The sequence below is a fragment of the Scophthalmus maximus genome, chromosome 17 (assembly GCF_022379125.1).
Source record: "Scophthalmus maximus strain ysfricsl-2021 chromosome 17, ASM2237912v1, whole genome shotgun sequence".
In the NCBI taxonomy this organism is placed as follows: Eukaryota; Metazoa; Chordata; class Actinopteri; order Pleuronectiformes; family Scophthalmidae; genus Scophthalmus; species Scophthalmus maximus.
Window position 1 is genome coordinate 19,837,575 of NC_061531.1, and position 25,498 is coordinate 19,863,072.

At 47.6% G+C, this 25,498-nt stretch overlaps 4 protein-coding genes across 5 annotated transcripts; 3 read left to right on the plus strand and 1 right to left on the minus strand.

Moving 5' to 3' along the window:
- The first annotated feature begins 316 nt into the window (after positions 1–316).
- On the plus strand, positions 317–2,021 carry LOC118289102 (zinc finger protein 239-like). The gene has a single exon (XM_035615805.2). It carries the CDS (start codon positions 652–654, stop codon positions 1,582–1,584), a length of 933 nt encoding a protein of 310 aa, XP_035471698.2. The 5' UTR covers positions 317–651; the 3' UTR covers positions 1,585–2,021.
- A 671-nt stretch (positions 2,022–2,692) lies between these two features.
- LOC118288982 lies at positions 2,693–12,004 on the plus strand. The gene is made up of 8 exons (XM_047328180.1): positions 2,693–2,854; positions 3,384–3,910; positions 5,462–5,906; positions 6,274–6,523; positions 7,519–7,610; positions 8,907–9,420; positions 11,209–11,617; positions 11,672–12,004. Exons 2-8 carry the CDS (start codon positions 3,439–3,441, stop codon positions 11,785–11,787), a joined length of 2,298 nt encoding a protein of 765 aa, XP_047184136.1. The 5' UTR covers positions 2,693–2,854; positions 3,384–3,438; the 3' UTR covers positions 11,788–12,004.
- A 663-nt stretch (positions 12,005–12,667) lies between these two features.
- Positions 12,668–21,245, minus strand: mfsd11 (major facilitator superfamily domain containing 11). Of its 2 annotated transcripts, none has more exons than XM_035615862.2 (14): positions 20,693–21,245; positions 19,563–19,727; positions 19,407–19,462; positions 18,302–18,409; positions 18,129–18,208; positions 17,932–18,028; positions 17,739–17,797; positions 17,479–17,632; positions 17,296–17,339; positions 17,145–17,210; positions 16,925–17,050; positions 16,658–16,832; positions 16,433–16,568; positions 12,668–16,325 (listed from the first exon to the last, which is right to left on the minus strand). In XM_035615862.2, the coding sequence occupies exons 2-14, from the start codon at positions 19,656–19,658 to the stop codon at positions 16,164–16,166; spliced, it is 1,359 nt and encodes a 452-aa protein (XP_035471755.2). In that variant the 5' UTR covers positions 19,659–19,727; positions 20,693–21,245; the 3' UTR covers positions 12,668–16,163. The 2 variants fall into 2 exon arrangements, with proteins under 2 accessions (XP_035471755.2, XP_035471754.2); XM_035615861.2 differs by having other exon boundaries at positions 20,689–21,244.
- Positions 21,246–21,548: 303 nt separating this feature from the next.
- On the plus strand, positions 21,549–24,736 carry srsf2b (serine and arginine rich splicing factor 2b). Its single transcript, XM_035615968.2, has 3 exons — positions 21,549–22,199; positions 22,843–23,176; positions 23,470–24,736. The coding sequence occupies exons 1-2, from the start codon at positions 21,805–21,807 to the stop codon at positions 23,153–23,155; spliced, it is 708 nt and encodes a 235-aa protein (XP_035471861.1). The 5' UTR covers positions 21,549–21,804; the 3' UTR covers positions 23,156–23,176; positions 23,470–24,736.
- The last annotated feature ends 762 nt before the right edge of the window (positions 24,737–25,498 follow it).

The following is a 25,498-nucleotide window of genomic DNA, read 5'->3' on the forward strand; positions in this document are numbered from 1 at the left end:
GCTCTGGAGCACGACGACCCGGTGACGGAGAAGAGCCGTGAGGAAGAGGAGGAGGAGGAGGAGAACCGCCCAATCAGATTCATCTTCACGCCCCCGTACGTGAAGCACGAACACGACGACCTGACGTCCGGTGCTCAGACGTTTGGAGGAGGAGGAGGAGGAGGAGGAGGAGTGGGAGGAGGAAGAGGAGGAGGAGGAGGAGGAGGAGGAGGAGTGGGAGGAGGAGGAGGAGGAGGAGGAGGAGGAGGAGGAGTGGGAGGAGGAGGAGGAGGAGGAGGAGGAGTGGGAGGAGGAGGAGGAGGAGGAGGAGGAGGAGGAGGAGTGGGAGGAGGAGGAGGGGATCCTGTGCCGAGCACATCGGCCGGGCAGCGACAGGTGCTCCACAGCGACGGGGCTTCGTCCGGTGGCTCTGCAGCCGAGCGCGACGACAGCGGGGAGGAGTGGGCCGCGAGCGCGGCGTCTCTGAGCGGCGACAGCGACAGCGGCAACGACAGCACGGGCAAACAGACGGAGAAGAAGAAGAAGAAGAAGAAAGGGCCTCGTCTGCCGAGGGCTGCTCTCAAACAGCACTCGGAGAGAAAAAACAAATCGCGAATCTGCTGTAAAGTCTGCGGGAAAACGTTCCACGCCGTCGTCTCCCTGGTGAACCACATGCACGTTCACCCCAGCGACGTGTGCGGCGTCTGCGGCGAGCGGCTGGAGACGGACGAGAGCTTCAAGGTTCACGTGAAAACGCACGTGAGAGCCGAAATCTGCGGCGTCTGCGGGAAGTGTTTCGGCGGAACCAGGTCTCTGGAGACGCACATGCGGATCCACACGGGGGAGAAACCGTTCCACTGCGGCGAGTGCGGAAAATCCTTCAACTGTCGCCACAACATGACGCGACACATCCGCATCCACACGGGCGAGAAGCCGTACGCCTGCTCCGTCTGCGGCAGGCGCTTCAGTGACTACTCCACGCTGAAGCGCCACCTGCTGGTGCACGTGGCCAAGAAGAGCCTGGACCCGGATGACACGTCCGCAGGCGTGACCGAGTGCGGCGGCGGCGACGCGAGGAAGGTCGAGAGTCTGTCGTCGAAGAAGCAACAGACTCAGGCCATTTGTGAAGTGTGCGGGAAAATGTTCCACTCTGTCGTGTCGCTGGTGAATCACGCCAAGACTCACGCCACGGACCTGTGCGGCGTCTGCGGGACGCACTTTGACTCGCAGGAGAGCCTGAAGCTCCACCTGAAGAGCCACAAGAACGGGAAGGTGTGCGACGTGTGCGGCAAGTGCTTCGACAGCCACCGGAACCTGGAGACGCACATGCGGATCCACACGGGCGAGAAGCCGTTCCTGTGCGGCGAGTGCGGCAAGTCGTTCAACTGCCGACACAACATGCTGCGGCACGTCCGCACGCACACGGGCGAGAAGCCGTACGCGTGCGGCGTCTGCGGCCGCAGCTTCGCCGACCGCTCGTCGCTGAAGCAGCACGGCAGCACGCACGACCGGGAGAGGCTGCACCGCTGCGGCGTCTGCGGGAAGAGCTTCCACCGGAAGACGTACGTGAGGCTGCACATGAAGAGCCACGCGGTCGCAAAGTGACCGGAGGGGGAGGGGACGCGCTGAGGCGCGGACAAAGGCTCCAGTTCGTCACGACTCCACGCCGGGTCTCTCCCGATGCTGAAGGGAACTACATCACGCGCTATGGTTGAAATCTGTCCACGGGTTCTCGTCAGTCTGCAGATGTGATGATGAGACCTGGAGAAAGAGGCGTGTTGACCACACCCACGTGAATCTGCCCCGACTGTACACCAAAGTTATGAAGCAATGCCAGGCTGAACATTGTTTGTTGGGGATCTGCCTAGAAAATAACTCTGGCAGATCAATGAAAGCTCCTGGACATTTTTGACTCACTCAAAGCAGCTTCGCACCATGAAACATGAAAACAAACAGTTGAATGTGTCTGATAGTTTTCATGGATTATTCTCTGTGAAATCAGTGAACATGTTGAATAAACTATGTTGAAGAAAGACATCAAACATTCCTGGCTCCGCCCCTTTTTCCAGAGCCACACCAACATTTAAAGGGGCAGCAAGCAAATTTTTATCCAATTAACGATTTGTAAAATTCAGAGAATATTCCTTCGCAGTCCGCCAGCTGTCGCTTCTGTGCCGGAAAACTGGAATTTTGATTTCGGTGTGGTCCTGGCTCTGTATAATGAGAACCAAAAAACCACCTCACTACACCGTGTGCAGTATGAACACATAACGACAAGGCAAGAAAAGTCTGTCCCGACTCACAATGATTAGTCGTCGCCCTTTGTCCTTCAGCTCAGGAGATGGAGACGGAGCGTTTCTAAGCAACGAGCAGTAAAAAGAAAGAAAAAAATGTTTTTTTTTAAGATTCGTCGTGGAAAATCTTCCGTGTGTCCGGGGGAGAGGCTGGAATAAAGATTCCATGAACAAAGTGGATTTCGTCGAAGTTTTTTATTCCAGCACTGTGGTCTATGGTCAGCAGAGCTTCATAGTGATGAGACGAAGGGAGTTCACGGTGACGACGCTCGAGCAGAGAGCTGTAGACAACAGGGGTCGAGGTTAGGGAAGAAGGTGGGGGGAGTCACAGTATATAGAATATTTTCTATTACAGATTGGAAAGTGATCACGTCAATCACTGAAGTCACTGCTGTGTTGACCCCTCCCACACAAATCTGTCCTGACTGTAAACGAAAGTTATGAAACAATCCCGGACGTGAGAGACGGCCCCACGATCAGAGGAGTTCAGAGGACTTCCTCCCCCGAGCCTCAGTGTTCTTCAACCGACGCTCACACACACACACACACACACACTCTGCTCTGTTGGACAAACTGGAGAGGTACGTGAACACTCACTTTGTTTTTCACCTTAAAAATCTGCTTTGTAGAAGTAAATATGGTCTCAACTGTACGTAAGAGGATCTGTGCTCTGTAACGTTCACTGTCTTCAAGTAGTGAGTCACTTCTGTCGAACACGGACTTCCTGGTCATAGAAGCTGAAGAAGATTATTCTTATTTTTCCGGAGATAAAAGTCATGGTGGAGCGCTGAATCACGATTCATTGAAAACCTACTTTTTCAAACTCCTCGAAACTCAGTATGTAGCATCTCCAGATGGAGCTGACAAAAACTTATTAAAAGAATTTTCCCGACGGTTGCCTCCTCGCTGTCGTGTTTCCTGTTCAGATTTCTCAGACTCTACGGGTCGCCAGGCATGGGGTGATCGCCAGAGCTTGGACCCCGTCATACACTACTTGCAGTTCTAGTTGTTTTTGTCACCACAGACATTTGAGACTGTAACTTTAAATGTTGTCACGCGTCATTGAATCATTTCTTAATTTTCAGTTTTTCGCTTTTCGTTTCTTTACAGCAAATCCTCCTGAAGTCTTTTCACAGTAATCAACTACAGAGCTGCTGCCAACAACATGAACCGCTTCCAATGGGCTGAAGACGACTTTGATCTGCCTGCTGGGGCAGTTCGACTCGGACCCTCTGAGCCTGCGCCAGTTAGTGGTAGAACCTACGTCATGTACCACGGGACCACCAGGAAGAACGCTGGATTGATCAAGGCCACAGGTTTTCGTCAGTCTGCAGGTGGGATGCTCGGCCGCGGCGTCTACCTCAGCAGAGACCTGAAGAAAGCGAGTCGTTATCCCATCGAACACCCTGAGAGTGACAGGGTCGTCATTACGGTCGTGGTGAAAGTGGGAAAAGTGGTCGCCATCAACCACCAGGGTCACCCACTTCAGAAGAGCTGGCATGACCACGGATACAACACCGCCTGGGTGCCACCCAACTGTGGGATGGTGAAGAGCGGGTTGGAGGAGAATTGTGTCTGGGATCCCAATCATATCACGATCATTAAACTCATCCAACCAACCCCAGTCTCTAACTCAGGTTGTTATGGTAATATGTGACCAATGTAATCTGTATGTTCAAATGTATTTTTGGATGTTGGATAAAAAAAATGGCATTTCATTCTGCTACTATGTCAAATTTTGACGAATCAACAATAAAAAGATTTAAAACCAACGTGTCTTTTACAGATCTTTTGTCACAGTTGATGTAGACGATCCACAGACTTTACTCTGTTTTCATTTCACTCTTTAGTAAAATGGAATGTGGATGTGACAGGTGTTAAGATTCCAAACCCATCTGCCGCTGAACATGAGCATCTGGGAATAACTGTAATATTCATCATTTTCTGAAGGTACCCACCGAGTAAATTATATGTTTTAAGACTGGAAAATTCTGAGTCATGTGCTCACATTAATCACTAAAGCCACTACTGTGTTGACCCCTCCCACACGAGGATATCCTGACTGTAAACGAAAGTTATGAAACAATCCCAGACGTGAAACGAAAGTGAAAGACGCCTCACGACAGCGCCTGGGTGCCACCCAACTGTGGAACGCAGAAGAGCGGGTTGGGAGAGAATTGTGTCTGGGATCCCAAACTGAATCTAGATTATTAAAACCATCTTACCAACTTCAACCAATGATGACAAGGACAATGACTACGACCACAGTCACTACGAAGACCAAATAATAATAATAATAATAATCTGTTTTAACATTGGAAAGTCCCGTAAATCGGGTGCTCACATCAATCACTACAGTCACTACTGTGTTGACCACACCTACATGAATCTGTCCTCACTGTAAACAAAGGTTTTGAAACAATGTCAGACATGAGACAAAAGAGAACATCTTTGGAAGTTCCTCCCCCGAACCTGAATGTTCTTATAACGACGCACACGCTCACACTCTGCACTCTTGGACAAACCTGCAGAGGTACGTGAACACTCACTTTGTTTTTCACCTTAACAATCTGCTTTTTAGAAGTAAATATCATCTTAACTGTACGTATATGGATCTGACGCTGGACTGACGGAACGTTTACTCTTACGCCTTCTGTGAAATACTGACTTCCTGGTTTATAGAAGCAGATGGATCCTGGCGTCTTCAGGCCGGAAACAGCACAAATCTGAACCCAGTTAACGCCGAGTGAGAAGCTGCAGCAGAACAGGGACTTTTCTCAGAATATGTTATTAGATTAAATGTAACATTCACTGGCATGAAGGAGAATGTCACTGAGAAGAGCTCAAGGTCCAACAGTCCTTGAATTCAATCAAGCTGCAGAGACTAACTCACAAACACTCCTTGAATCTCCTTGACTGAGCTCAAGGCCTGCTGGCGTTGGCAGAGGTGTGAGTGCGACTCCGTGACCTTCAGTGTTTTTGTCGCCACGGACAGTTCGTTTGTTAAACTGCAAATAGTTGAAACTGTAACTTTAAATGTTGTCAAGCATCATTGAATCATTTCTTAATTTTCAGTTTTTCGCTTTTCGTTTCTTTGCAGCAAATCCTCCTGAAGTCTTTTCACAGTAATCAACTACAGAGCTGCTTCCAATGGGCTGAAGACGACCTCGAGCTGCCCTTTGGGGCAGTTCGGCTCGGACCTTCTGAGCCTGCGCCAGTTAGTTGTAGAAGCTACGTCATGTACCACGGGACCACCAGGGAGAAGGCGTGGTCCATCCAGGCCACAGGTTTTCGTCAGTCTGCAGGTGGGATGCTCGGCTGCGGCGTCTACCTCAGCAGAGACCTGGAGAAAGCGAGTCGTTATCCCCTTCGTCACCCTGAGAGTGACAGGGTCGTCATTAAGGTCGTGGTCAATGTGGGAAATGTGGTCGCCATCAACCACCAGGGTCACCCACTTCAGAAGAGCTGGCATGACCACGGATACGACACCGCCTGGGTGCCACCCAACTGTGGGATGGTGAAGAGCGGAGCGGAGGAGAATTGTGTCTGGAATCACAAACGAATCCAGATCATTGCGACCATCCAACCAACCCCAGTCTCTAACTCGGGTTGGTATGGTAATATGAGGCCAATGTAATCTGTATGTTCCAATGTATTGTTGTATGTTTGGATAAAAAAAAGGCATTCATTCTGCTACTATGTCACTTTAACCAGCAAAATAAATGCCTAAAAACAAAGTGTCATGAGAATGTTTTCATCTCGAGAAATCTGCCTCTGAAACAACCGCTGCCACTTTTATACAGTGGAGGTGAATCACATTTTAAAGAATCAACAATCAAAGGCAGAAGAAAGGCGACCTACCAGTTGTCTGGTTTGACCTTGCAAATGCCTATGGATCAGCCCCACATGAGCTCATTCAAGAAGGACTCGACCACTACTACATCCCAATGGCTATGAAGGACACATCACCAGCTACTTAGGAGGGTCGGTTCACAAACAGCTTGCAGGACCTGCAGAAGGGGATCCCAATAGGGTGCGCCATCTGGCCCATCCTGTCTGTCATGGGTATGAACCTCCTCATCTCAGCAGCAGAACATGTAACTGTTGGAGTGTTGGAGACGGGTTTCGTCCAGCCTGCGCTACGAGGGTTCATGGACGACATCACAATCTATGTGTCTAATGTCCAAGCAAGATGGGCATTGGAAACCCTGGACAATGAAGCCACTTGGGCGAGGATGACCTTCAAAGGAGTATGGGGATCAAGAAGGGAAAGGTTACCAGGCAACTACAGCAAACTCTGACATCAACAGGGGTTGTTATGGTGATAAGCTACATATTTTATCTGTATGTTCAAATGTATTTTTGTAAATAAATTTCATTTTGCTACAATGTAACTTTGTCAACCCCACCCACTTCAGAAGAGCTGGCATGACCATGTATACAACACCGCCTGGGTGCCACCCAACTGTGGGATGGTGAAGAGAGGGTCGGAAGAGAATCGTGTCTGGAATGCCAAACTGAATCTAGATTATTAAAACCATTTTACCAACTGCAACCAATAATGATGAAGACAATGACTACAACCACAATCACTACGGAGACCAAAAAATAATAATAATATCTGTTTTAACATTGGAAAGTCCCGTAAGTGGGGTGCTCACATCAATCACTACAGTCACTACTGTGTTGACCACACCTACATGAATCTGTCCTCACTGTAAACAAAGGTTTTGAAACAATGTCAGACATGAGACAAAAGAGAACATGTTCAGGAGTTGAAAAATCTGCCTCTGAAACAACTGCTGCCACCTGTATACAAGGAAGGTAATTTAGATTTTGATGAATCAACAATAAAAATACATAAAACCAACTTGTCTTTTAAAGAAGCTTTATCACAGTTGATGTAGACGATCCACAGACTTTACTCTCCGTTTTTATTTCACTCTTTATTCAAATGGTATGTGGATGTGAAAGGTGTTAAGATTCCAAACTCATCTGCCGCTGAACATGAGCATCTGGGAATAACTGTAATATTACTCGGCACCCACCGAGCAGTGAAAATGAATTAATCTGTGTTTTAAGATTGGAAAGTGATCAGATTAATCACTAAAGTCACTACTGTGTTGACCCCTCCCACACGAGGATATCCTGACTGTAAACCAAAGTTATGAAACAATCCCAGACGTGAAACGAAAGGGAAAGACGAGGGTATTAATAGCCGTCCATGTCACCCCTCAATGTGGAGCTGCCCCCCCCCCCCCCCCCCCCCCCCGAGCCTGAGTGTTCTCAAAACGACGCACACGCTCACACTCTGCACTCTTGGACAAACCTGCTGAGGTACGTGAACACTCACTTTGTTTTCCCATTAAAAATCTGTTTTTTTTAGTGTAAATATCAAATCTAAACTGTACGTATGAGGATTTGACGCTTGTTAGACTTTGTGCTCTGTAACATTTAGTATCGTGAAGTAGAATGTCCCTGAGTAGAGCTCAAGGCCCAACAGTCCTTGATTTCCATCAAGCCGCTGCAAATTACACACAAAAACTCCTTGAATCTCCTTGAATGGGCGATGGTGTATAAAGTACTCACATACTATACTTAAGTAAAAGTTAAGATCTATTACTTGAAAGCTACTCTGGTAAAAATAGAAGTTATCCATGAGAAGATTACTTTAGTAAAAGTCTTAAAGTAGCTTCACATCAAATGTAACAAAATTATTTGTGAGATATTGAAATGTACTTAAGTATCAAAAGCAAAAGTGCAAAGAAACAAAACTGCCATAAATTAAATTCTTCAATTTTATTTATAATGTCTTGAGTAACAGTAAAAGTTGAAATAAATATAAAAACTCAAGTAAAGTATAGATACTCCCAAAATCTAATTAAGTACTCTAACAAGGTACTTGTACTTCGTCACTTTACACCACTGCTGCTGGACGTTGGCTCGACTCTTAATTCTAGTTTAAGAGAGGTTTCGTTTTTGTCGCCACAGACAAAAATATTGATTACTTTTATCATTGACCCTCAGACTCCACCACCGTTGTTTTTGGTGATGTGATGTAACATTGTGGACATTTATTTAAAGGTGACATATTATACTCATATTCAGGTTCATACTTTTAGTTTGTGTGACCACTTGAAAGGGTTTTACACACTTTAATGTTCAGAAAAAGGCATCAGTGTTCTCATCCTGCCCATTCCTGCAGCTCCTCTTTGTCCAAAACGCCTATTTTCATTTAGCCCCGCCCCCTCCTGATGAACCCCAGTCTACCCTGATTGGCCAGCTGGTCCAGTCTGTTGTGATTAGTCAACCGCTTTTAAAAAGTTAAAGAAATGTCACGCCCCTTCACCAGAGAAGTGGAGGTTCTCAGATTGCAGGCGGGGTTACCCCCAAAAGAGTCCAACTGTGACATCACAGTGGGAGAGAAATCTGAACCAGTTGTTCAGAGATGCAGCTTGTACGGTTTATAGATGCACACATTTATGTGCATAAAAACTGAAAGAGTGATTATTGCACAATATGTCACCTTTAAATGAAAATATTTGAGACTACCAAATATTTTCATGTGTCATCTAATCATTTCTTAATTTTATGGTTTTCTGTTTCTTTTCTTTGCTTCAAATTCTCCTGAAGTCTTTGTACAGTAGCGAACAACAGAGCTGCTGACGCCGACATGAGCCGCTTCCGATGGGCTGAAGACGACTCTGATCTGCCCTCTGGGGCAGTTCGGCTCGGACATTCTGAGCCTGTTAGTGGTAGAACCTACGTCATGTACCACGGGACCACCAGGGACCATGCCTGGTCCATCCAGGACACGGGTTTTCATCAGTCTGTGGGTGGGATGCTCGGCCGCGGCGTCTACCTCACCAGAGACCTGGAGAAAGCGAGTCGTTATCCCATTGGTCACCCTGAGAGTGACAGGGTCGTCATTAAGGTCGTTGTGAAAGTGGGAAAAGTGGTCGCCATCAACCGCCAGGGTCACCCACTTCAGAAGAGCTGGCATGACCACGGATACAACACCGCCTGGGTGCCACCCAACTGTGGGATGGTGAAGAGCGGAGCGGAGGAGAATTGTGTCTGGAATCCCAAACGAATCCAGATCATTAAACTCATCCGACCAATTTCAACCAATGACGACGATGAGGACGAAGAACAATCTCCATCTTTGTGTGTGACCATGTGAACATGTGAACATGTGAGCTCTGCGAGCTGTTTACAATTTATATTGCATGTTCAGATGTCACTGTAACCAACATAAACATTATGGTAAATCTGCGAAGCTGTTTAAACAAAGTGTCATGAGAATATTTTCATCTTGAGCAATCTGCCTCTGAATCAACTGCTGCCACTTTTATACAGTGGAGATGAATCACATTTTGACGAATCAACAATAAAAAGATTTAAAACCAACGTGTCTTTTACAGATCTTTTGTCACAGTTGATGTAGACGATCCACAGACTTTACTCTGTTTTCATTTCACTCTTTAGTAAAATGGAATGTGGATGTGACAGGTGTTAAGATTCCAAACCCATCTGCCGCTGAACATGAGCATCTGGGAATAACTGTAATATTCATCATTTTCTGAAGGTACCCACCGAGTAAATTATATGTTTTAAGACTGGAAAATTCTGAGTCATGTGCTCACATTAATCACTAAAGCCACTACTGTGTTGACCCCTCCCACACGAGGATATCCTGACTGTAAACGAAAGTTATGAAACAATCCCAGACGTGAAACGAAAGTGAAAGACGCCTCACGACAGCGCCTGGGTGCCACCCAACTGTGGAACGCAGAAGAGCGGGTTGGGAGAGAATTGTGTCTGGGATCCCAAACTGAATCTAGATTATTAAAACCATCTTACCAACTTCAACCAATGATGACAAGGACAATGACTACGACCACAGTCACTACGAAGACCAAATAATAATAATAATAATAATCTGTTTTAACATTGGAAAGTCCCGTAAATCGGGTGCTCACATCAATCACTACAGTCACTACTGTGTTGACCACACCTACATGAATCTGTCCTCACTGTAAACAAAGGTTTTGAAACAATGTCAGACATGAGACAAAAGAGAACATCTTTGGAAGTTCCTCCCCCGAACCTGAATGTTCTTATAACGACGCACACGCTCACACTCTGCACTCTTGGACAAACCTGCAGAGGTACGTGAACACTCACTTTGTTTTTCACCTTAACAATCTGCTTTTTAGAAGTAAATATCATCTTAACTGTACGTATATGGATCTGACGCTGGACTGACGGAACGTTTACTCTTACGCCTTCTGTGAAATACTGACTTCCTGGTTGATAGAAGCAGATGGATCCTGGCGTCTTCAGGCCGGAAACAGCACAAATCTGAACCCAGTTAACGCCGAGTGAGAAGCTGCAGCAGAACAGGGACTTTTCTCAGAATATGTTATTAGATTAAATGTAACATTCACTGGCATGAAGGAGAATGTCACTGAGAAGAGCTCAAGGTCCAACAGTCCTTGAATTCAATCAAGCTGCAGAGACTAACTCACAAACACTCCTTGAATCTCCTTGACTGAGCTCAAGGCCTGCTGGCGTTGGCAGAGGTGTGAGTGCGACTCCGTGACCTTCGGTGTTTTTGTCGCCACGGACAGTTCGTTTGTAAAACTGCAAATGTGTAAATATTTAATACTATTATCATTGACCCATAGACTCCACCACCGTTGTGTTTGTTGATGTGATGTAACATTGTTGACATTTATTTAAATGAAAATATTTGAGAAGCATCATTGAATCATTTCTTCATTTTCAGCTTTTGTTTCTTTGCAGCAAAAAAAGTCTTTTCACAGTAATGAACTACAGAGCTGCTGCCAACAACATGAACCGCTTCCAATGGGCTGAAGACGACTTTGATCCGCCTGCTGGGGCATTTCGGCTCGGACCCTCTGAGCCTGCGCCAGTTAGTGATAGAACCTACGTCATGTACCACGGGACCACCAGGAAGAACGCTGGATTGATCAAGGCCACAGGTTTTCGTCAGTCTGCAGGTGGGATGCTCGGCCGCGGCGTCTACCTCAGCAGAGACCTGAAGAAAGCGAGCCGTTATCCCATCGATCACCCTGAGAGTGACAGGGTCGTCATTAAGGTCGTGGTCAATGTGGGAAAAGTGGTCGCCATCAACCACCAGGGTCACCCACTTCAGAAGAGCTGGCATGACCACGGATACAACACCGCCTGGGTGCCACCCAACTGTGGGATGGTGAAGAGCGGAGCGGAGGAGAATTGTGTCTGGAATCCCAAACGAATCATGATCATTGAAATCATCCGACCAACTTCAACCAGTGACAAAGAAGATGATGACGAAGACAATAACTACGACCACATTTACTAGGAAGACGATGAAAAAGACGATGACGAAGACAATGAAAAAGACAATGACGAAGACAATAACTACGACCACATTTACTACGAAGACGATGACGGCGAAGACGATGTCGACAGAGACCAATCAACCTCTGAATGTGTGATCCTGTGAACATGTGAGCTCTGCAAGCTATAACCTTTTTATTATGTATGTTCAGATGTAATTGTAACCAGCAAAATAAACGTCATGGTAAATCTGCGAAGCTGTTTTAACAAAGTGTCATGAAAATATTTTCATCTTGAAAAATCTGCCTCTGAAACAAACGCTGCCACCTGTATACAGTGGAGGTGAATCAAATTTTATCGACAATAAAAAGATTTTAAATCGACTTCATTCTGTTTTTATATCACTCTTTATTGTGTCCAGGCAGCGTCAGGGTAACAAGGGCACTGTTGTCTTGGTACAACAGCTTTTGCATATTGTAAGTGATATTAATTCCTAGCCTCCCTTGTGTATCTCCCCTGAGGGTGGAGGTCACATGATGGATGATGGCGCATGGAGCATGCTCCCATGCTTCCTGGAGGCAGGTGCAGATGCAAATACGTCACTTCAATAACTAAACTGTTGCTACGGTCTGGATTTTTAACAATGTCATTTTTGTAATTTTCTGGCGGCATCTGGTGGTACAGTTACAAACCGCAACCAACTGAGCTACTGACAGGGGACACTTTATGGTGGCGCACCGCTGATTCCATGTCCGGTTTCCGGCAGCGTCTGAAAATTCAACGCGACGTGTTCTGGACCGTTTAGTTCAACAACCATATTCAACACGACGTAGAAACGGAGGTCGGTCCAACTCATGGAACTATATCTAACTCATATATGACGAGATATGGACAATATATTAAATTTCTGTGAATAAGTTCTTCTAAATATTACACACTGTAGCTTTAATGTCAATTACACGTGAGCATAGAAAAACATGGTTTGTAATTAAATGTAAAATGAATTCAGGCTCCTGTTCGTGTCGGTGAAGAATCCAGTTCAAAACTTCAAAATAACATTTTATTGATGATAAAAACAAGCAAAGCAAAGGTTGGTGTCTTTTTTAATTACAACATTCAAGTATAAAATCATCTTTAAAGTACACATGCAGTTCCCTTAATATCCTTGAGATACATTACATACGTTGCCGTTGCATGAAAGATGAAACAGAACGTGGGCAAAACCCGACTCCTCGCGTTTCATTTGGCAATAAATTACACAGAATATGTGATGTCATTCATAAATTGACACTTTCAACAAAAGAAGAAGAAGAAAAAAAACAAAACTACAGCATCAGGTCAGTGTTGTCTTTTTTCCCGCAACATAGAGCTGTCAGTTAAAGACGACGCGTCCTCGGGTCAGTGTTCGATCAGGTCAGATTGCAATGAGAAATGACTCGAGGGGAATGTTCGCTGGAGATTTAAAAAGGAAAAGGACGAGACAGAGAGTCACTGTACTGCTGCGATGACCAATGTGATAAAACAAAAAACAGAGAAAGATTAAAGTTCAGGTCCACGGTTCGGTCCCTCCCCTTCGGCGGCATTTATCACGTCCGGGTCACGTCCGGGTCACGTCAGGGTCATGTCCGGGTCGCGTCAGGGTGGCGTCAGGGTGGCGTCAGGGTGGCGTCAGGGTCGCGTCCGGGTCGCGTCCGGGTCGCGTCAGGGTCGCGTCAGGGTCGCGTCAGGGTCGCGTCAGGGTGACGTCAGGGTGGCGTCAGGGTGACGTCAGGGTGACGTCAGGGTGGCGTCCGGGTCGCGTCCGGGTCGCGTCAGGGTCATGTCCGGGTCGCGTCAGGGTGGCGTCAGGGTGGCGTCAGGGTGGCGTCAGGGTGGCGTCAGGGTCGCGTCCGGGTCGCGTCAGGGTCGCGTCAGGGTGACGTCAGGGTGGCGTCAGGGTCGCGTCCGGGTCGCGTCCGGGTCGCGTCAGGGTCGCGTCAGGGTCGCGTCAGGGTCGCGTCAGGGTCGCGTCCGGGTGGCGTCAGGGTGGCGTCAGGGTCGCGTCAGGGTCGCGTCAGGGTCGCGTCAGGGTCGCGTCAGGGTCGCGTCAGGGTCACGTCCGGGTCGCGTCCGGGTCACGTCCGGGTCACGTCAGGGTCACGTCAGGGTCGCGTCAGGGTGACGTCAGGGTGGCGTCAGGGTGACGTCAGGGTGACGTCAGGGTGGCGTCCGGGTCGCGTCCGGGTCGCGTCAGGGTCATGTCCGGGTCGCGTCAGGGTGGCGTCAGGGTGGCGTCAGGGTGGCGTCAGGGTGGCGTCAGGGTCGCGTCCGGGTCGCGTCAGGGTCGCGTCAGGGTGACGTCAGGGTGGCGTCAGGGTCGCGTCCGGGTCGCGTCCGGGTCGCGTCAGGGTCGCGTCAGGGTCGCGTCAGGGTCGCGTCAGGGTCGCGTCCGGGTGGCGTCAGGGTGGCGTCAGGGTCGCGTCAGGGTCGCGTCAGGGTCGCGTCAGGGTCGCGTCAGGGTCGCGTCAGGGTCACGTCCGGGTCGCGTCCGGGTCACGTCCGGGTCACGTCAGGGTCACGTCAGGGTCGCGTCAGGTCGCGTCCGCTTGACGAAACGTGTCCTGTGGAAGCCTCCTCTAAAGAGACAAAACGTTACGTTTCAGTTCGGCGTTTCTGACCAAAGTGCATCAGCGTATTTCCTCCCACAACGTCAGTCAGCTGCTGCGTGAGGTCGGGATAGACATGATGATGCCTACTTGCATTATGGGAAATTGTGTTTCTGGATCTTCTGACTGTCTGTTCATTTCATCGTCACCAAAGTGATTTAAAAATTCACCCCGTGGGACGTCGGGCGTCTCCGTCAAACCTCGTGGAAAATTCCTCCTCCAAGATGGAGGCTCGACTTCACCGACACTTAATCTCCAGAGACGAACGTCGCTTAAAAACTCTGGAAGTGTCGTCACCAGATTATTTACCCGTTTTGAAACCTTCGCCCGAAAGTTGAAAGACGCGAGAAACAGCAGCGAAGGAGAAGAAGAAGAAGAAGAAGAAGAAGAAGAAGAAGAAGAAAGGGACTGATTTTCTTTTTCTTTGTGGCACAAACCAAACAGCCGTGGGTTCTTTTAATCTGAACTAAACGCAGTCACCCACTTGTGATTTCAGAAGTTTCCTGGTATGTCGAGGATCATCTGGATCTTATTACAGCTAAACCAATTACGGAGGACTTGGTTTATGATGATGAGGGACCAGCAGCAACAGAAGAAAAAAAAACAGCATAACACGAGAGAGAGACGGTCAAAGTTTCACTCTCCAACAATAAAAGAAAGGAAGCGTACTGTGTTTCCCGGCGTTTCCCTTTAAACCGCTTCTGTAAATGTCTTTAAACCGCAGAGTCGCGTCTGGCGGCCGCAGCAGAGAAAAGCTCAGCTGGTTAATGACTTTCTCACGATTGTGACGCCTCGTGACAGGAGCTGACGACGTCGGACAGACGGTCGAGACACAAACACAACGGCCTCGTTCGACTGATGCGTGGAGGCAGCGGCGGCCGTTCCGTCAGCGTTCCCAGGCTGGATTTGTGCGGCTGCTTCCGATGGCCCACGAGAGCGGAGGAACTTTTAAAGGGTCAGTCCGTTTTTTTTTTTTTTTTTACTGTAATCAAATCCATCAATGTGTCGTTTTTTAGGGCGTTTGAATAAAAAGAAGAAGTTCGTACAAACTGTCTGCGTCTCTGGTTCCGTCTGTCTGTCGGCAGCATCACTCCAAAACTACTGAACCCATTTCCATGAGATTCTGTGGCGGGACGCGACCCAAAGGAAGAACCCATTCAATTTTTGGAGTGGATCGCGCTTAGCGCTTGTAGTTCTACACCTCAGAGGTATATAGTTTCATTTTTGTATTATTTGTGGCAGCAGGTGTGTGTGTGTGTGTGTGTGTGTGTGTGTGTGTGTGTGTGTGTGTGTGTGTGTGTGTGTGTGTGTGTGTGTGTGTGTGTGTGTGTGTGTGTGTGTGTGTGTGTGTGTGTGTGTGTGTGTGTGTGTGTGTGTGTGTGTGTGTGTGTGTGTGTGACCCAGCAGCTTTTAGAAACAATGGAATAAGAAACACGCGGCGTTGATGTGCGCCAGTGGCACACGTTCAGTGTCTGCTCTGGTCTCTTCATGGGGCTTTTTGAGGAAAAAAAACTAACTACAGAATAACAGCAGACTTATTATTGAAGAATCTTCACCTGAGCAGCTGACGGATCCATCACCATAGTTCTTTTTCCTTCCCATTACGCCTCCAGTTAAGTGCTCGATACTTAAATAACTCTTTACCCATCATGCCAAGTGTGTCTTTGTATTTTGCCCTGATTGAATAATGAACTCTTCACATAATGATGAAACTTAATGAGATATATATCACCCCCCACCCCCACACGCCTTGAGATTTGCTACAGATAAATGTTGAGATCAATAGGAACATTCGGTTCTGGTGCCGGCTCCGTCAGTGTCTGTCAGCATGAAGCTGGGGTACCTTCATCATCCCTGGCTGCCTCAGCTGTGCTCTCTCATCCTCAGCCCCACCAGATCAGATGCTGTCATAGTCCGACTGCCGCCTGGCGGACTCGGCGAACCAATCGGCCACGAAGAACGACATGGAGCCCAGGAAACCGGCCACGACCAGGATGAGCAGCTGCCAGTGCAGCAGCAGGTAGTTGCTGTAGAAGAAGGCGAGCGCGGCCGTGATGGACTGCAGAGGAAAACAACAACAACAACGCGTCATGATTTACAATCCAAATATATCAACGTCCGTCTCATATTCACCGCGTCGACTTAGTTTATGTGTTCACACGTCACCTGGATGAACTTGAACACGGCGAAGGCGGGAGCGCTGTTTTCGCGGAACATCAAACCGATGATGCTGAGGAGCTGAGTGTTGAAGCAGCTGTCGCCCAAACCCAGCAGGAAGCTGCAGAGCATCGCCACGGCAACACTGAGCCGCAAAACACACAAACAGTAAAGTCAACAAGACGCCTCGGGGTTTCCTCACGTGGCCCAAAGATCCCTCAGGTCTGCTCGTACCTCGGGGTGATGTAGGCCTGCTGGTCAGTTCCCGCCTCCGGGGCCAGAGGAGCGTCGCTGGCAATGTTCAGGAAAATCAGGTAGAAGGCGACAAAGTGAGTGACGAGGCCCAGCAGCACCACGGGGTTCCTCCCGAACCGCTGGCTCTTGTTCAGCATCCCAAACACGCCCCCTCCTGGCCACACAGAGGACGGACAAAGTGAACAAACCTGTGCAGAACTCGTGACGCTGCTCGGGCCGTTGTGCTCGGCCTCTCGGAGGACTCACCTAGGATCTCGCCTATGCCGATGAAAATCCCGGAGATGCCGATCAGACTCTTCGCATCTTTGCCGAAGCCCGTCATGGCTCCGATACACGTCCCGTACACACCGCTGTAAAAGGTGAGCTCCAAACCTGACGGATCACAGACGGAGCACAGTTACATCCTCCACGTCCATCTGAGTTTGACTCAAACCTCCGCTGGCAGCACATGTCTCAACACACCCACCTGTGTATCCGATGGAGATGCTGAGCAGCAGCATCTCTCTGGTGACAAATATCTTACACCCTTGAACTGCAAAACGACAAAGTGGGTGTTAATATGAGAGACAGTTTTTGCCAAAACCTCATGACACAGAGGTTCATCTGGTAAAACTTACGAAAAGCGTCCAGAGCTTGTGAGCAGAGGCCGGGGCGAGGTGAACTGCGAGGGAGGGAAACAGAGAGCTGCAAGATGAGACGCGGTCGACAACCGGAAGGTTTGGTCTTAAAAATATTTCCCAGGACCTTTACTGGCCTGTAAAAACTAACAAAAGGACAAACACACGCCGAACCAGACCCACCTCTCGACGGACTCTATGGACTCGGCCTGCAGCAGGGACTCGGTCACCTCGGAGGGAGACGGCTGCCGGTCCGGCTTCCGGATCAGGAAGAAGAGGAAGCAGCCGACCAGGCTGATCACCGTGAGAGAGATGAACACCGTCTGTCTGTCTTTGTCTGACACAAACAAACGCGAGTGAGTTGGTCTCTTCAAACGTGAGAAGTCAGCGTGGAAACAGACGGAACCTGACGAACGAGCACACTGTAACACGTCGGTTCTCACCTGTGATGTGAACGTGTCCGTGCCAGGAGAAATATATGTAGAGATTCCCAAAGAACAAGCTGCAGAGAGATGAAGGATGTTGACATTTTGATCTCAAGACGCACAGATAAAAGAGAGGACAGATTACTGAACGGGCCTGTCGGGCCCCAGAGGGTCATGGTGCCTCATACCCTGATCCTAACCCCGGGTTCACCTGAACTGCAGCAGCGCCCAGAAGATGCCGCTGTTCCTTCCGATGGTGTTGTCCGTGGAGTTGATGGCGAGCACATTTCCCTGAGCCGTCCAGAGCACTGCAGCACAACGGTGAAAAGATCGAAACACACATGAGAAGAGGATTATCTATTCTCAACTTTAAAAAAATATATAGTTTGTTGGGTAAGGTGTTGTCACCTGCTGCTCCTACTCCGACCAACACCGACGCAGTGTAGAAGCTCCAGGTGTATGGGTAGATGAACATGGCGATGTAGCCGCTGTGGAAAAACAACGGCAGGAAGACGCGTTAGAAGCCGGATTTAGCATGAAGAAGTGGAGGCGGGTGAAGCGTGACGTCGGTGCGTGTTCACCTGTACAAAAGTCCACTGAAGAACATGGAGAGCTGCGGTCCAATCACAGTCACCACTGACGGGGCGATCAGGTTGGATGCCGAGAAAACCCCATAGATGATGGCCATGCTGAGTGACGGAAGACAGGACGGTTCATGAGAACAGTAGAGGGCAACGTGCACCCTAACCTACCCAGAGTTGGCCCGAACCTTTATGGGGTCCTAAGCAGAATTTGATTTGGGCCACCTCACCGCCGCTAATACTAGTGTCAGTGCTTGATCGTTCGCACACCTTCTGTAAATCTAACACACCCGTTATCAATTGATTTAGTTGTAGCTGTGTTACCTGCATCATACCAAGGTCGGCCTTTATGCTTCGATGGTTTTCAATCTTAAAAGTAGCCAAAACTCACAGTAGTGGTCCAGCGTTACTGTGCACTTTAATATTCAAAGTGATACAGTACTGAGTGGAATCTAGCTGTCGTTATATTTTCTTAGCTTACGTTAGCTGAAGATACCCTGACTGAACCGAAGACTTGTTTGACGGCTGAATGTTTTTGGTAAAACATTGAAATTAGTCACAGATGTCCTTTATTGTGACATTGTCTTTATCTTTAACTTTATATGCTACTGTCTTTTCCATCAACTGTCTGAGTGACGATGGCTGTATCCTGCCTATAGATACATTGGGCATGGGGGGCCCCCCCGGGTGGCCCTAAGCAGCCGCTTAGATTGCTTATTCCTTGGGCCGGCCATGGTGTGCACGCCAACTACCCAGCACATAAAAACTAATCAGACCCTCGACCTTTTAAAACTACTGTCGTGAGTTCTGTCCCCGTGAAGAAGACGAATAATCTGACGAGTTAAGATACAGAGACCGGTCATGTAGGTCGTGACCTGAAATCCTGACCTGCTGCTGCACACTGAAGTGAACTTTGCTCCCGACGTCGTTAACCTACAATTCGATTATCCGTCAGGGAGTGCGACAGATCTGATTAAGGAAAGGTGACTCGGGGTCTGTATCCACTCTGGTAGGGTCCATAGCAATTTTGTGCTCTGGGCCTAACATTTGTGCAAACACTGTATCACAAAATGTTTATGAGGCCGTGAGCATATCAACATCTGACCTCGTGTATCCGCTCCCGTGGAACTCTGTGCTGTTGAAGCTCTTGATGACCGTTTGCTGTGAAAGACGGAGACATGTGACTGAGAGTCTGGAGTCTTTGTAAATGATATGTGATGACTCTGGATTGTGCAGCAGTCAGTCAGTGAGTCCAGCCTACCTCTATGTTGCCACATGTCTGAAAGGCAGTGAACATGAACATGAAGCCGAAGCCCAAGATGACGATGTTCAACAGCATCTTCCCCTCCGGAGTCATTTTGGAAACTCTTTGTGGAAACGACTTGAGGAAGTGAATTATAGAGATCTACCGCGGAGAACAGCACATCTGAAGAGAGATGGAAAGAAGAAACACAAATAAGAGAAGAGTCAAAGATATGTCCACACTGTAAAAATCCTGAGTCAAAAATATACTTTTAACCAAACACACACGGACTCAAATATTATGACGACTCATTATGAGTTGAGAGAACATCCTAAAGACTTCAACATGTTTCACTTTTTCTTGTTGAAATGACTTCTGCTAGTTGGTTTTCACAGCTCGTCGCCACCAGACTCGATGGAACCGACGGTCGGGTCCAAACTTTAGGTTAAAAGAAGAGTTGTTGGGATAAAAACATGTGATGCCCAATTACAAAAAGTGTCTTTTTGTATTGTAATGTGCAGTTAAAGGAAGACAAACAAATAAAAGAAATGTGTAATAGTCCAGAAAGTTTCTCACTATAACAATCCATAGTCAAAAATACATTCAAATTATAAACTTTCCACCTATGAACCAAACTCCATCAGAGAAACCGTTGTTTTATCAGAAACACACACGGACTTGGAAGATTGTGACGACTCATGAGAAATCTTTCAGACGTTCGTGATTGGAGAGAACCTTCTAAAGACTTCGGCCTTCAACATGTATTCATTTATGTCGTTAAAATAACTTTTGTTAGTTGGTTTTCACAGCTCGTCGCCAACAGACTCGCGGAAACCGACGGTCCAGTTCAAACTTTAGGTTAAACTACATTAAAATCAAGGGTCGTTGGATTACATTGTTTTATGCCGATGTATAAAGCTGCTCATTTGGAATACAGCAAGATATAAATGTATATTCTACCAGGAGTAATGTCTGATTAAAACCCACAAACGCATTTAACTAGCTGATTTTCTTTCGGAGTTCGATTATTAAAAATGGCGAGGAAAGAATCGAGACCGTTGCTAATCGTTAGCATGAGACAAAAGTGTCTTTCCGTGTTGTAACGTGAAGCTAGAGAAGGAAAAACAACTCGGACTCAACTTACCCACCTGCTGAAGACGCGTAGCTAACAACGCTCTCCTCTTTGTGTCAACTAGTTTGTTTTTAGCATCAGTTAGCCGCTCGTGGACCCGTCCTTCGTCCCCGCGTGGCCCCTAGAACAACTCCAACATGACGGTGTCCGTCGCGTGGAACCGGCCGTGTGGACTAATGTCACGCCACCGCAGCAGCAGCACCGGGGAACGGGGACCGGAGCCGAAGAGACCGCTGTCATGTGAGGGCATCAGCTGACTCGTTAGCTCATTAGCTTGTGCTGCTAGCATGAAATCGCAGATGTACAAACGTTCGGAGCAGCGGAACTTCACGGAAGTTGATACAAGTCCCTTTGTTGTGTTTGTGGATTCTTTTTATTTATTTTTTTCCAGTTTAATTTCAGTACTGATGTTTAAAATGTAGTCTTCAAATAACATATATTTTAAATATCACACTGGCAGCTGGTTGATTGGTTCGCTTTTGTATAAATATTCACATCTTTTTAAGGTGAGGCTACAGCTAGCATGCTAGTTACTTAGCAAACCCGCACAACTTCCCCTTCTTCTTCTTCTGATGAGTTTCCGGTGGGATACACACAACTTCCGATAACAACACTCAAAATAGCTTTTTTTTAACATGTGTAAAGTGTAACAATAAAGTAACAATAAACGTGTTTAATTTCATTAAGTAGGCCAGGAACTGTAAATGGGATACAATTTAGCTATACGCATGATTAGACAGATCAATAATAACCATAATAATAATAATCTTACGTAGCTTTATGTCGTCAGTTTATTCGGGGCTTTTATTTTGAAAATACGACACATTTAAATTCCACAAGGGGGCGCCAGTGCTGCGAGTATAACTCCGACGGGCGCCTCGTTGCTGCAGGAGAAGAAGAAGTTCCTCCCGGGCTCGGGGCAGCAGCAGCAGCAGCAGAACACGACGGACACGACGGTTCCGAACAAACACCGACACTCTGCGATTCGACCGCCTCCGATTCCCCACAGGTGAAATCTGATCGAGTTAGAAACTCTGTGAATCTGCGTGGACTCGTTCTCCTCCACGTCGTCGTCACGTTCTCGCCTGACTCGAGGAAGGCCGCCAGGCCTCGCGCGGGCTAATCGCCATGAGTTACGGTCGGCCTCCGCCGGATGTCGACGGCATGACTTCGTTGAAAGTGGACAACCTCACGTACCGAACGTCCCCGGAGACGCTGCGGCGGGTGTTCGAGAAGTACGGCCGCGTCGGCGACGTCTACATCCCCCGCGACCGCTACTCCAAAGAGAGCCGCGGCTTCGCCTTTGTGCGCTTCCACGACAAGCGGGACGCCGAGGACGCGATGGACGCGATGGACGGCGCGCTCCTGGACGGACGCGAGCTCCGGGTGCAGATGGCCCGGTACGGACGACCGCCCGACTCCCACCACAGCGGCGGCGGAGGCGGCGGCGGCGGCGGAGGCGGCGGCGGGCGGCGGGGAGGCTCGACCCGGAAGCACGGGGGCTCCGGCCGCCGCAGCAGAAGGTGAGAACAAGTTTAGTGGATTCAAAGTTTGTGCGTTGGACGGAAACGAGAGACGGAACTCATCGAGGAACGAGGCGGTTTGACTTGTGAGATCCACTGATCAGCTCGTCAATGACCTGATGCAAAACAGGCGCCCTCGTGGAGCCCCCCCCCCCCCCACGAGCCTCCATCGTCTGACCCTCGCGTCTTCCACATGTTGTGTTTGTGCAGATATGAGTCAAGTTATCAAGTTATTTGCCCCAATTCTTGAAAAAAAGCCAAGATCCCGAATAAGATAAGATAAACCAGTGTTTCCCTCGGTTTACTGGGGGGGGGGGGGGCTCCCAAATCACGATCAGTTTCAGCAACAATCTTTCGAACCGGAATGAGGGATAGGGCGTATAAGGAACGTGACCCGGGATGACTTCACATAAAACATATTTTTTATTAAAGTCAATTTGATATTTCAGGGGGGGCGGGGGCAAACACGGATAAACCTCCATTCGTCCCGCAACGGGGAAATTTGGTCCTCTTGCTATTGTCCACACGAAATCTGTACGCAACTTCTGGAGTCGTCTTTCGAACACCTCCTTTAACGTAGGTTCTCAAATCTGTGCACGTTTTTAATAAATGTAGACAATAACTCAACCCACTGTGTGTGCAGCTCTTCCCGCAGCCCGAGGCGCAAGAGACACAGCCGGTCCCGCAGCAGGAGCCGGTCCCGCTCCCGCAGCCGGTCCCACTCCCGCAGCAGGTCCAAGTCCCGCTCTTACTCCAGATCCAAGTCCCACTCGCCCCGGAACAAGAAGGCCAAGGCCAAGTCCCAATCTCGTTCCAGGTCAAGATCCAAGTCCAAATCCAAGTCCAAGTCCAAGTCTCGGTCCAGGAGCCGCACCCCGGCCTCCAAAAGAGAGTCCAGGTCCCGGTCCAAAAGCCCGCCCAAGTCAGCAGCGGAGAATGGAGGTGACTCCCCGTAGAGCTCTGCACCGCAGCAGCAGGTGAGTTGCACAAGATGTTACGTCACAAAAGTTCTAAACATTGGCATCAGGATCGGAAACGGTTGTTTATTCCCAGCGTCCACGGCAGTTCCTCCACATGTTTACCGGACACGTAAATATGTCTGAATCTGGATCTTTGTCCTTCAGAGATCCAGAAGTCAAATGATTTTTCCCGATCAGTTATGTTAACGAGCAGCGTCTCATTTGAAACACACGACCCATGTCCATCTAATTTATATCTGTGAGGCTTTATTGTCCGGTAAAGAAACCGTCTCCTCTTCTCGTTCTGACAGAATCAGGTGACGACATCAGAACTTCTCCGACAGGATCCCAACACATCGCAACAGTGTCCAGGTTTAAAAGGTTATTACTGTGTTTTACAAGCTTTCGGTCTGTTTCGTTCATTTGGCCCCTCTTCCCCCAACAGCTTCTTCATGACATGTGATTTTTATTTCCTTTTTATATGAAGGTTTTTATGATTTATATCAAAATGTGGAGGACGGTTTTGTTGCCGTGTTCTTTTCAGCTCCTCCCCCACGGCCTGTATCATGAAGCCAGTTCTTTCTTTCTTCATTACAAACATTCATGTCCAGATATTGTTGGAAATGTAGACGTTTGATGACCTTCTGTCCGGGTGCGTGATCCAGATCCAACGTTTTCTGGCCCGTATGGTAAATCTCGGGTTGTGCTAGATGGGACAGTGGCGTCGATTATAGTGGGACATAAACATCATCACAAAGACCCATTTACTTTCTCGTCCTGTTCAGTGTGAAGGGGAAAACATCACAAGTGACATAAACCATCGTAAACACGAAAATAAATTCATTTCACAGATTTCATTACATTAAAAGTCCCTCAGAAGTTTCATTAAACGTCTCCTGATGCTGCGCACACCAAAACACAAAGCTGATTTTTGCGTCGCCCGCACGAGTAACTCGAATAAACACAACCTGACAACATCAGTCTGATTTTGGGAAAATCTCACTCTCATTGAATTTTATATTTGCTCAATAAGTCAACCCCGGCGAATGACGCAAATTCACATCTACTTGCGTCGTCTTCATCCCGCGGGGAAAAAGGTCCGTTTGGTGTCAACGCAGCATCATAATGTTTGGTTGTCTTTATTAATGAGGACAGCCGTTCATTTTTAACCCGACACACTAAACTTGAGTGCAGTTGTGAGGTGAAGGTCGTCGATGTGGAGAATGTTGTCATGTCAGTATAAAAGTCATCAGATATTGGAAAGGATATTGTTTGCAGAACTGTAGTAGCTGTGTCTTCTGCTCTTTTTTTCATTTATTTTTAAAAAAATCTTGATCCTAATCCTGCTTGTATGTGTTTTTTGTGCACTAGGCGCAGTTGTGTAGCAGTTGAGTTTTGCTGGTTAGCTGTAATGGTGGCGTGTTGCTCTGCGGAGTTCTTCTCCAGAATGCTCCTGTGACTACCACTGGTACGCTCGCTGCAGTCTCACCTTTGTATGATCAAAATGGTTTTTTTTTTTCTTCTTCCCATGGTCGATAAATGTGACTTTCATTAAAGATTTATTTGGTGTTTTGTTTACAACCGGCCTCTTCCTTTTATTCCTCTTGTTTATTTGAATACAAATAATTTTTTGGGAATTAAATTCAGTTTTTATTTGTATTGTTCCAAACCACGACATACATTATCTCAGGGTTCCTTTAACAGGAACATGTTTCGCTTTTCGAGGTAACTTCAGGTTTAACTCTGGGTTTCCGTCGTACGAAGCTGGTTCTCTTCTCAATGGGTTAAATCACCATGGTAACTGATGCTCAACACCTAACCTGCTCCGCAGAGAGATTAAAGCCGGTCACCAGTCCAACTACTGACCAATCAGATCAGTGGAAAACCACAGCATCCTGACTGGGACAAAGGAGTTCAGAGGTCCCCAAAAACTTTACTGTAAATGGCCAAAAATGAATCTGGATGGAACAACAAATGTTGATATGATGGGAAATTATATTACCTCAATGTTTTATATTTTTTGGGAAAAATTTACACAAACTAAAATAAAATGTCTAAATAAAAAAATTCTTCTTTTTAATCTTCTATAGTAATTTTATTAAGTTGCGGAGATGAGCAATGTGCTTCCTTTTGGGAGCATAAACATTGTAAAAGACATGCAACTCAAGGTGCCTTAGAAAATTGACGTTTCATAAAATCTGAAACCGAGCCAATAACCACGAGATGAATTGTTGCCATTAAACATTTTGTTCAGAGCACAACAAAGGCGAAGGTCCGAGTCGGGCTACATAATTAATTTCAAGTTTATTTTTTTTTGTCATTCTGCTCACTAGACTTGAA

What these genes read in the sequence shown, in the direction of transcription:
- LOC118288982 (XM_047328180.1), top strand. Translation starts at nt 3,439, where the DNA reads ATGAACCGCTTCCAATGGGCTGAAGACGACTTTGATCTGCCTGCTGGG. An exon ending in AACCCCAGTCTCTAACTCAG is followed by an intron (nt 3,911 to 5,461) that starts GTTGTTATGGTA and finishes CCTTTGGGGCAG; the next exon opens with TTCGGCTCGGACCTTCTGAG. An exon ending in CGAGGATGACCTTCAAAGGA is followed by an intron (nt 6,524 to 7,518) that starts GTATGGGGATCA and finishes CTCAATGTGGAG; the next exon opens with CTGCCCCCCCCCCCCCCCCC.
- srsf2b (XM_035615968.2), top strand. Translation starts at nt 21,805, where the DNA reads ATGAGTTACGGTCGGCCTCCGCCGGATGTCGACGGCATGACTTCGTTG. An exon ending in TCCGGCCGCCGCAGCAGAAG is followed by an intron (nt 22,200 to 22,842) that starts GTGAGAACAAGT and finishes CTGTGTGTGCAG; the next exon opens with CTCTTCCCGCAGCCCGAGGC.
- mfsd11 (XM_035615862.2), bottom strand. Translation starts at nt 19,658, where the DNA reads ATGACTCCGGAGGGGAAGATGCTGTTGAACATCGTCATCTTGGGCTTC. An exon ending in TGGGCGCTGCTGCAGTTCAG is followed by an intron (nt 17,798 to 17,931) that starts GTGAACCCGGGG and finishes ATCTCTCTGCAG; the next exon opens with CTTGTTCTTTGGGAATCTCT. An exon ending in CGGACACGTTCACATCACAG is followed by an intron (nt 17,633 to 17,738) that starts GTGAGAACCGAC and finishes TGTTTGTGTCAG; the next exon opens with ACAAAGACAGACAGACGGTG.
- LOC118289102 (XM_035615805.2), top strand. Translation starts at nt 652, where the DNA reads ATGCACGTTCACCCCAGCGACGTGTGCGGCGTCTGCGGCGAGCGGCTG.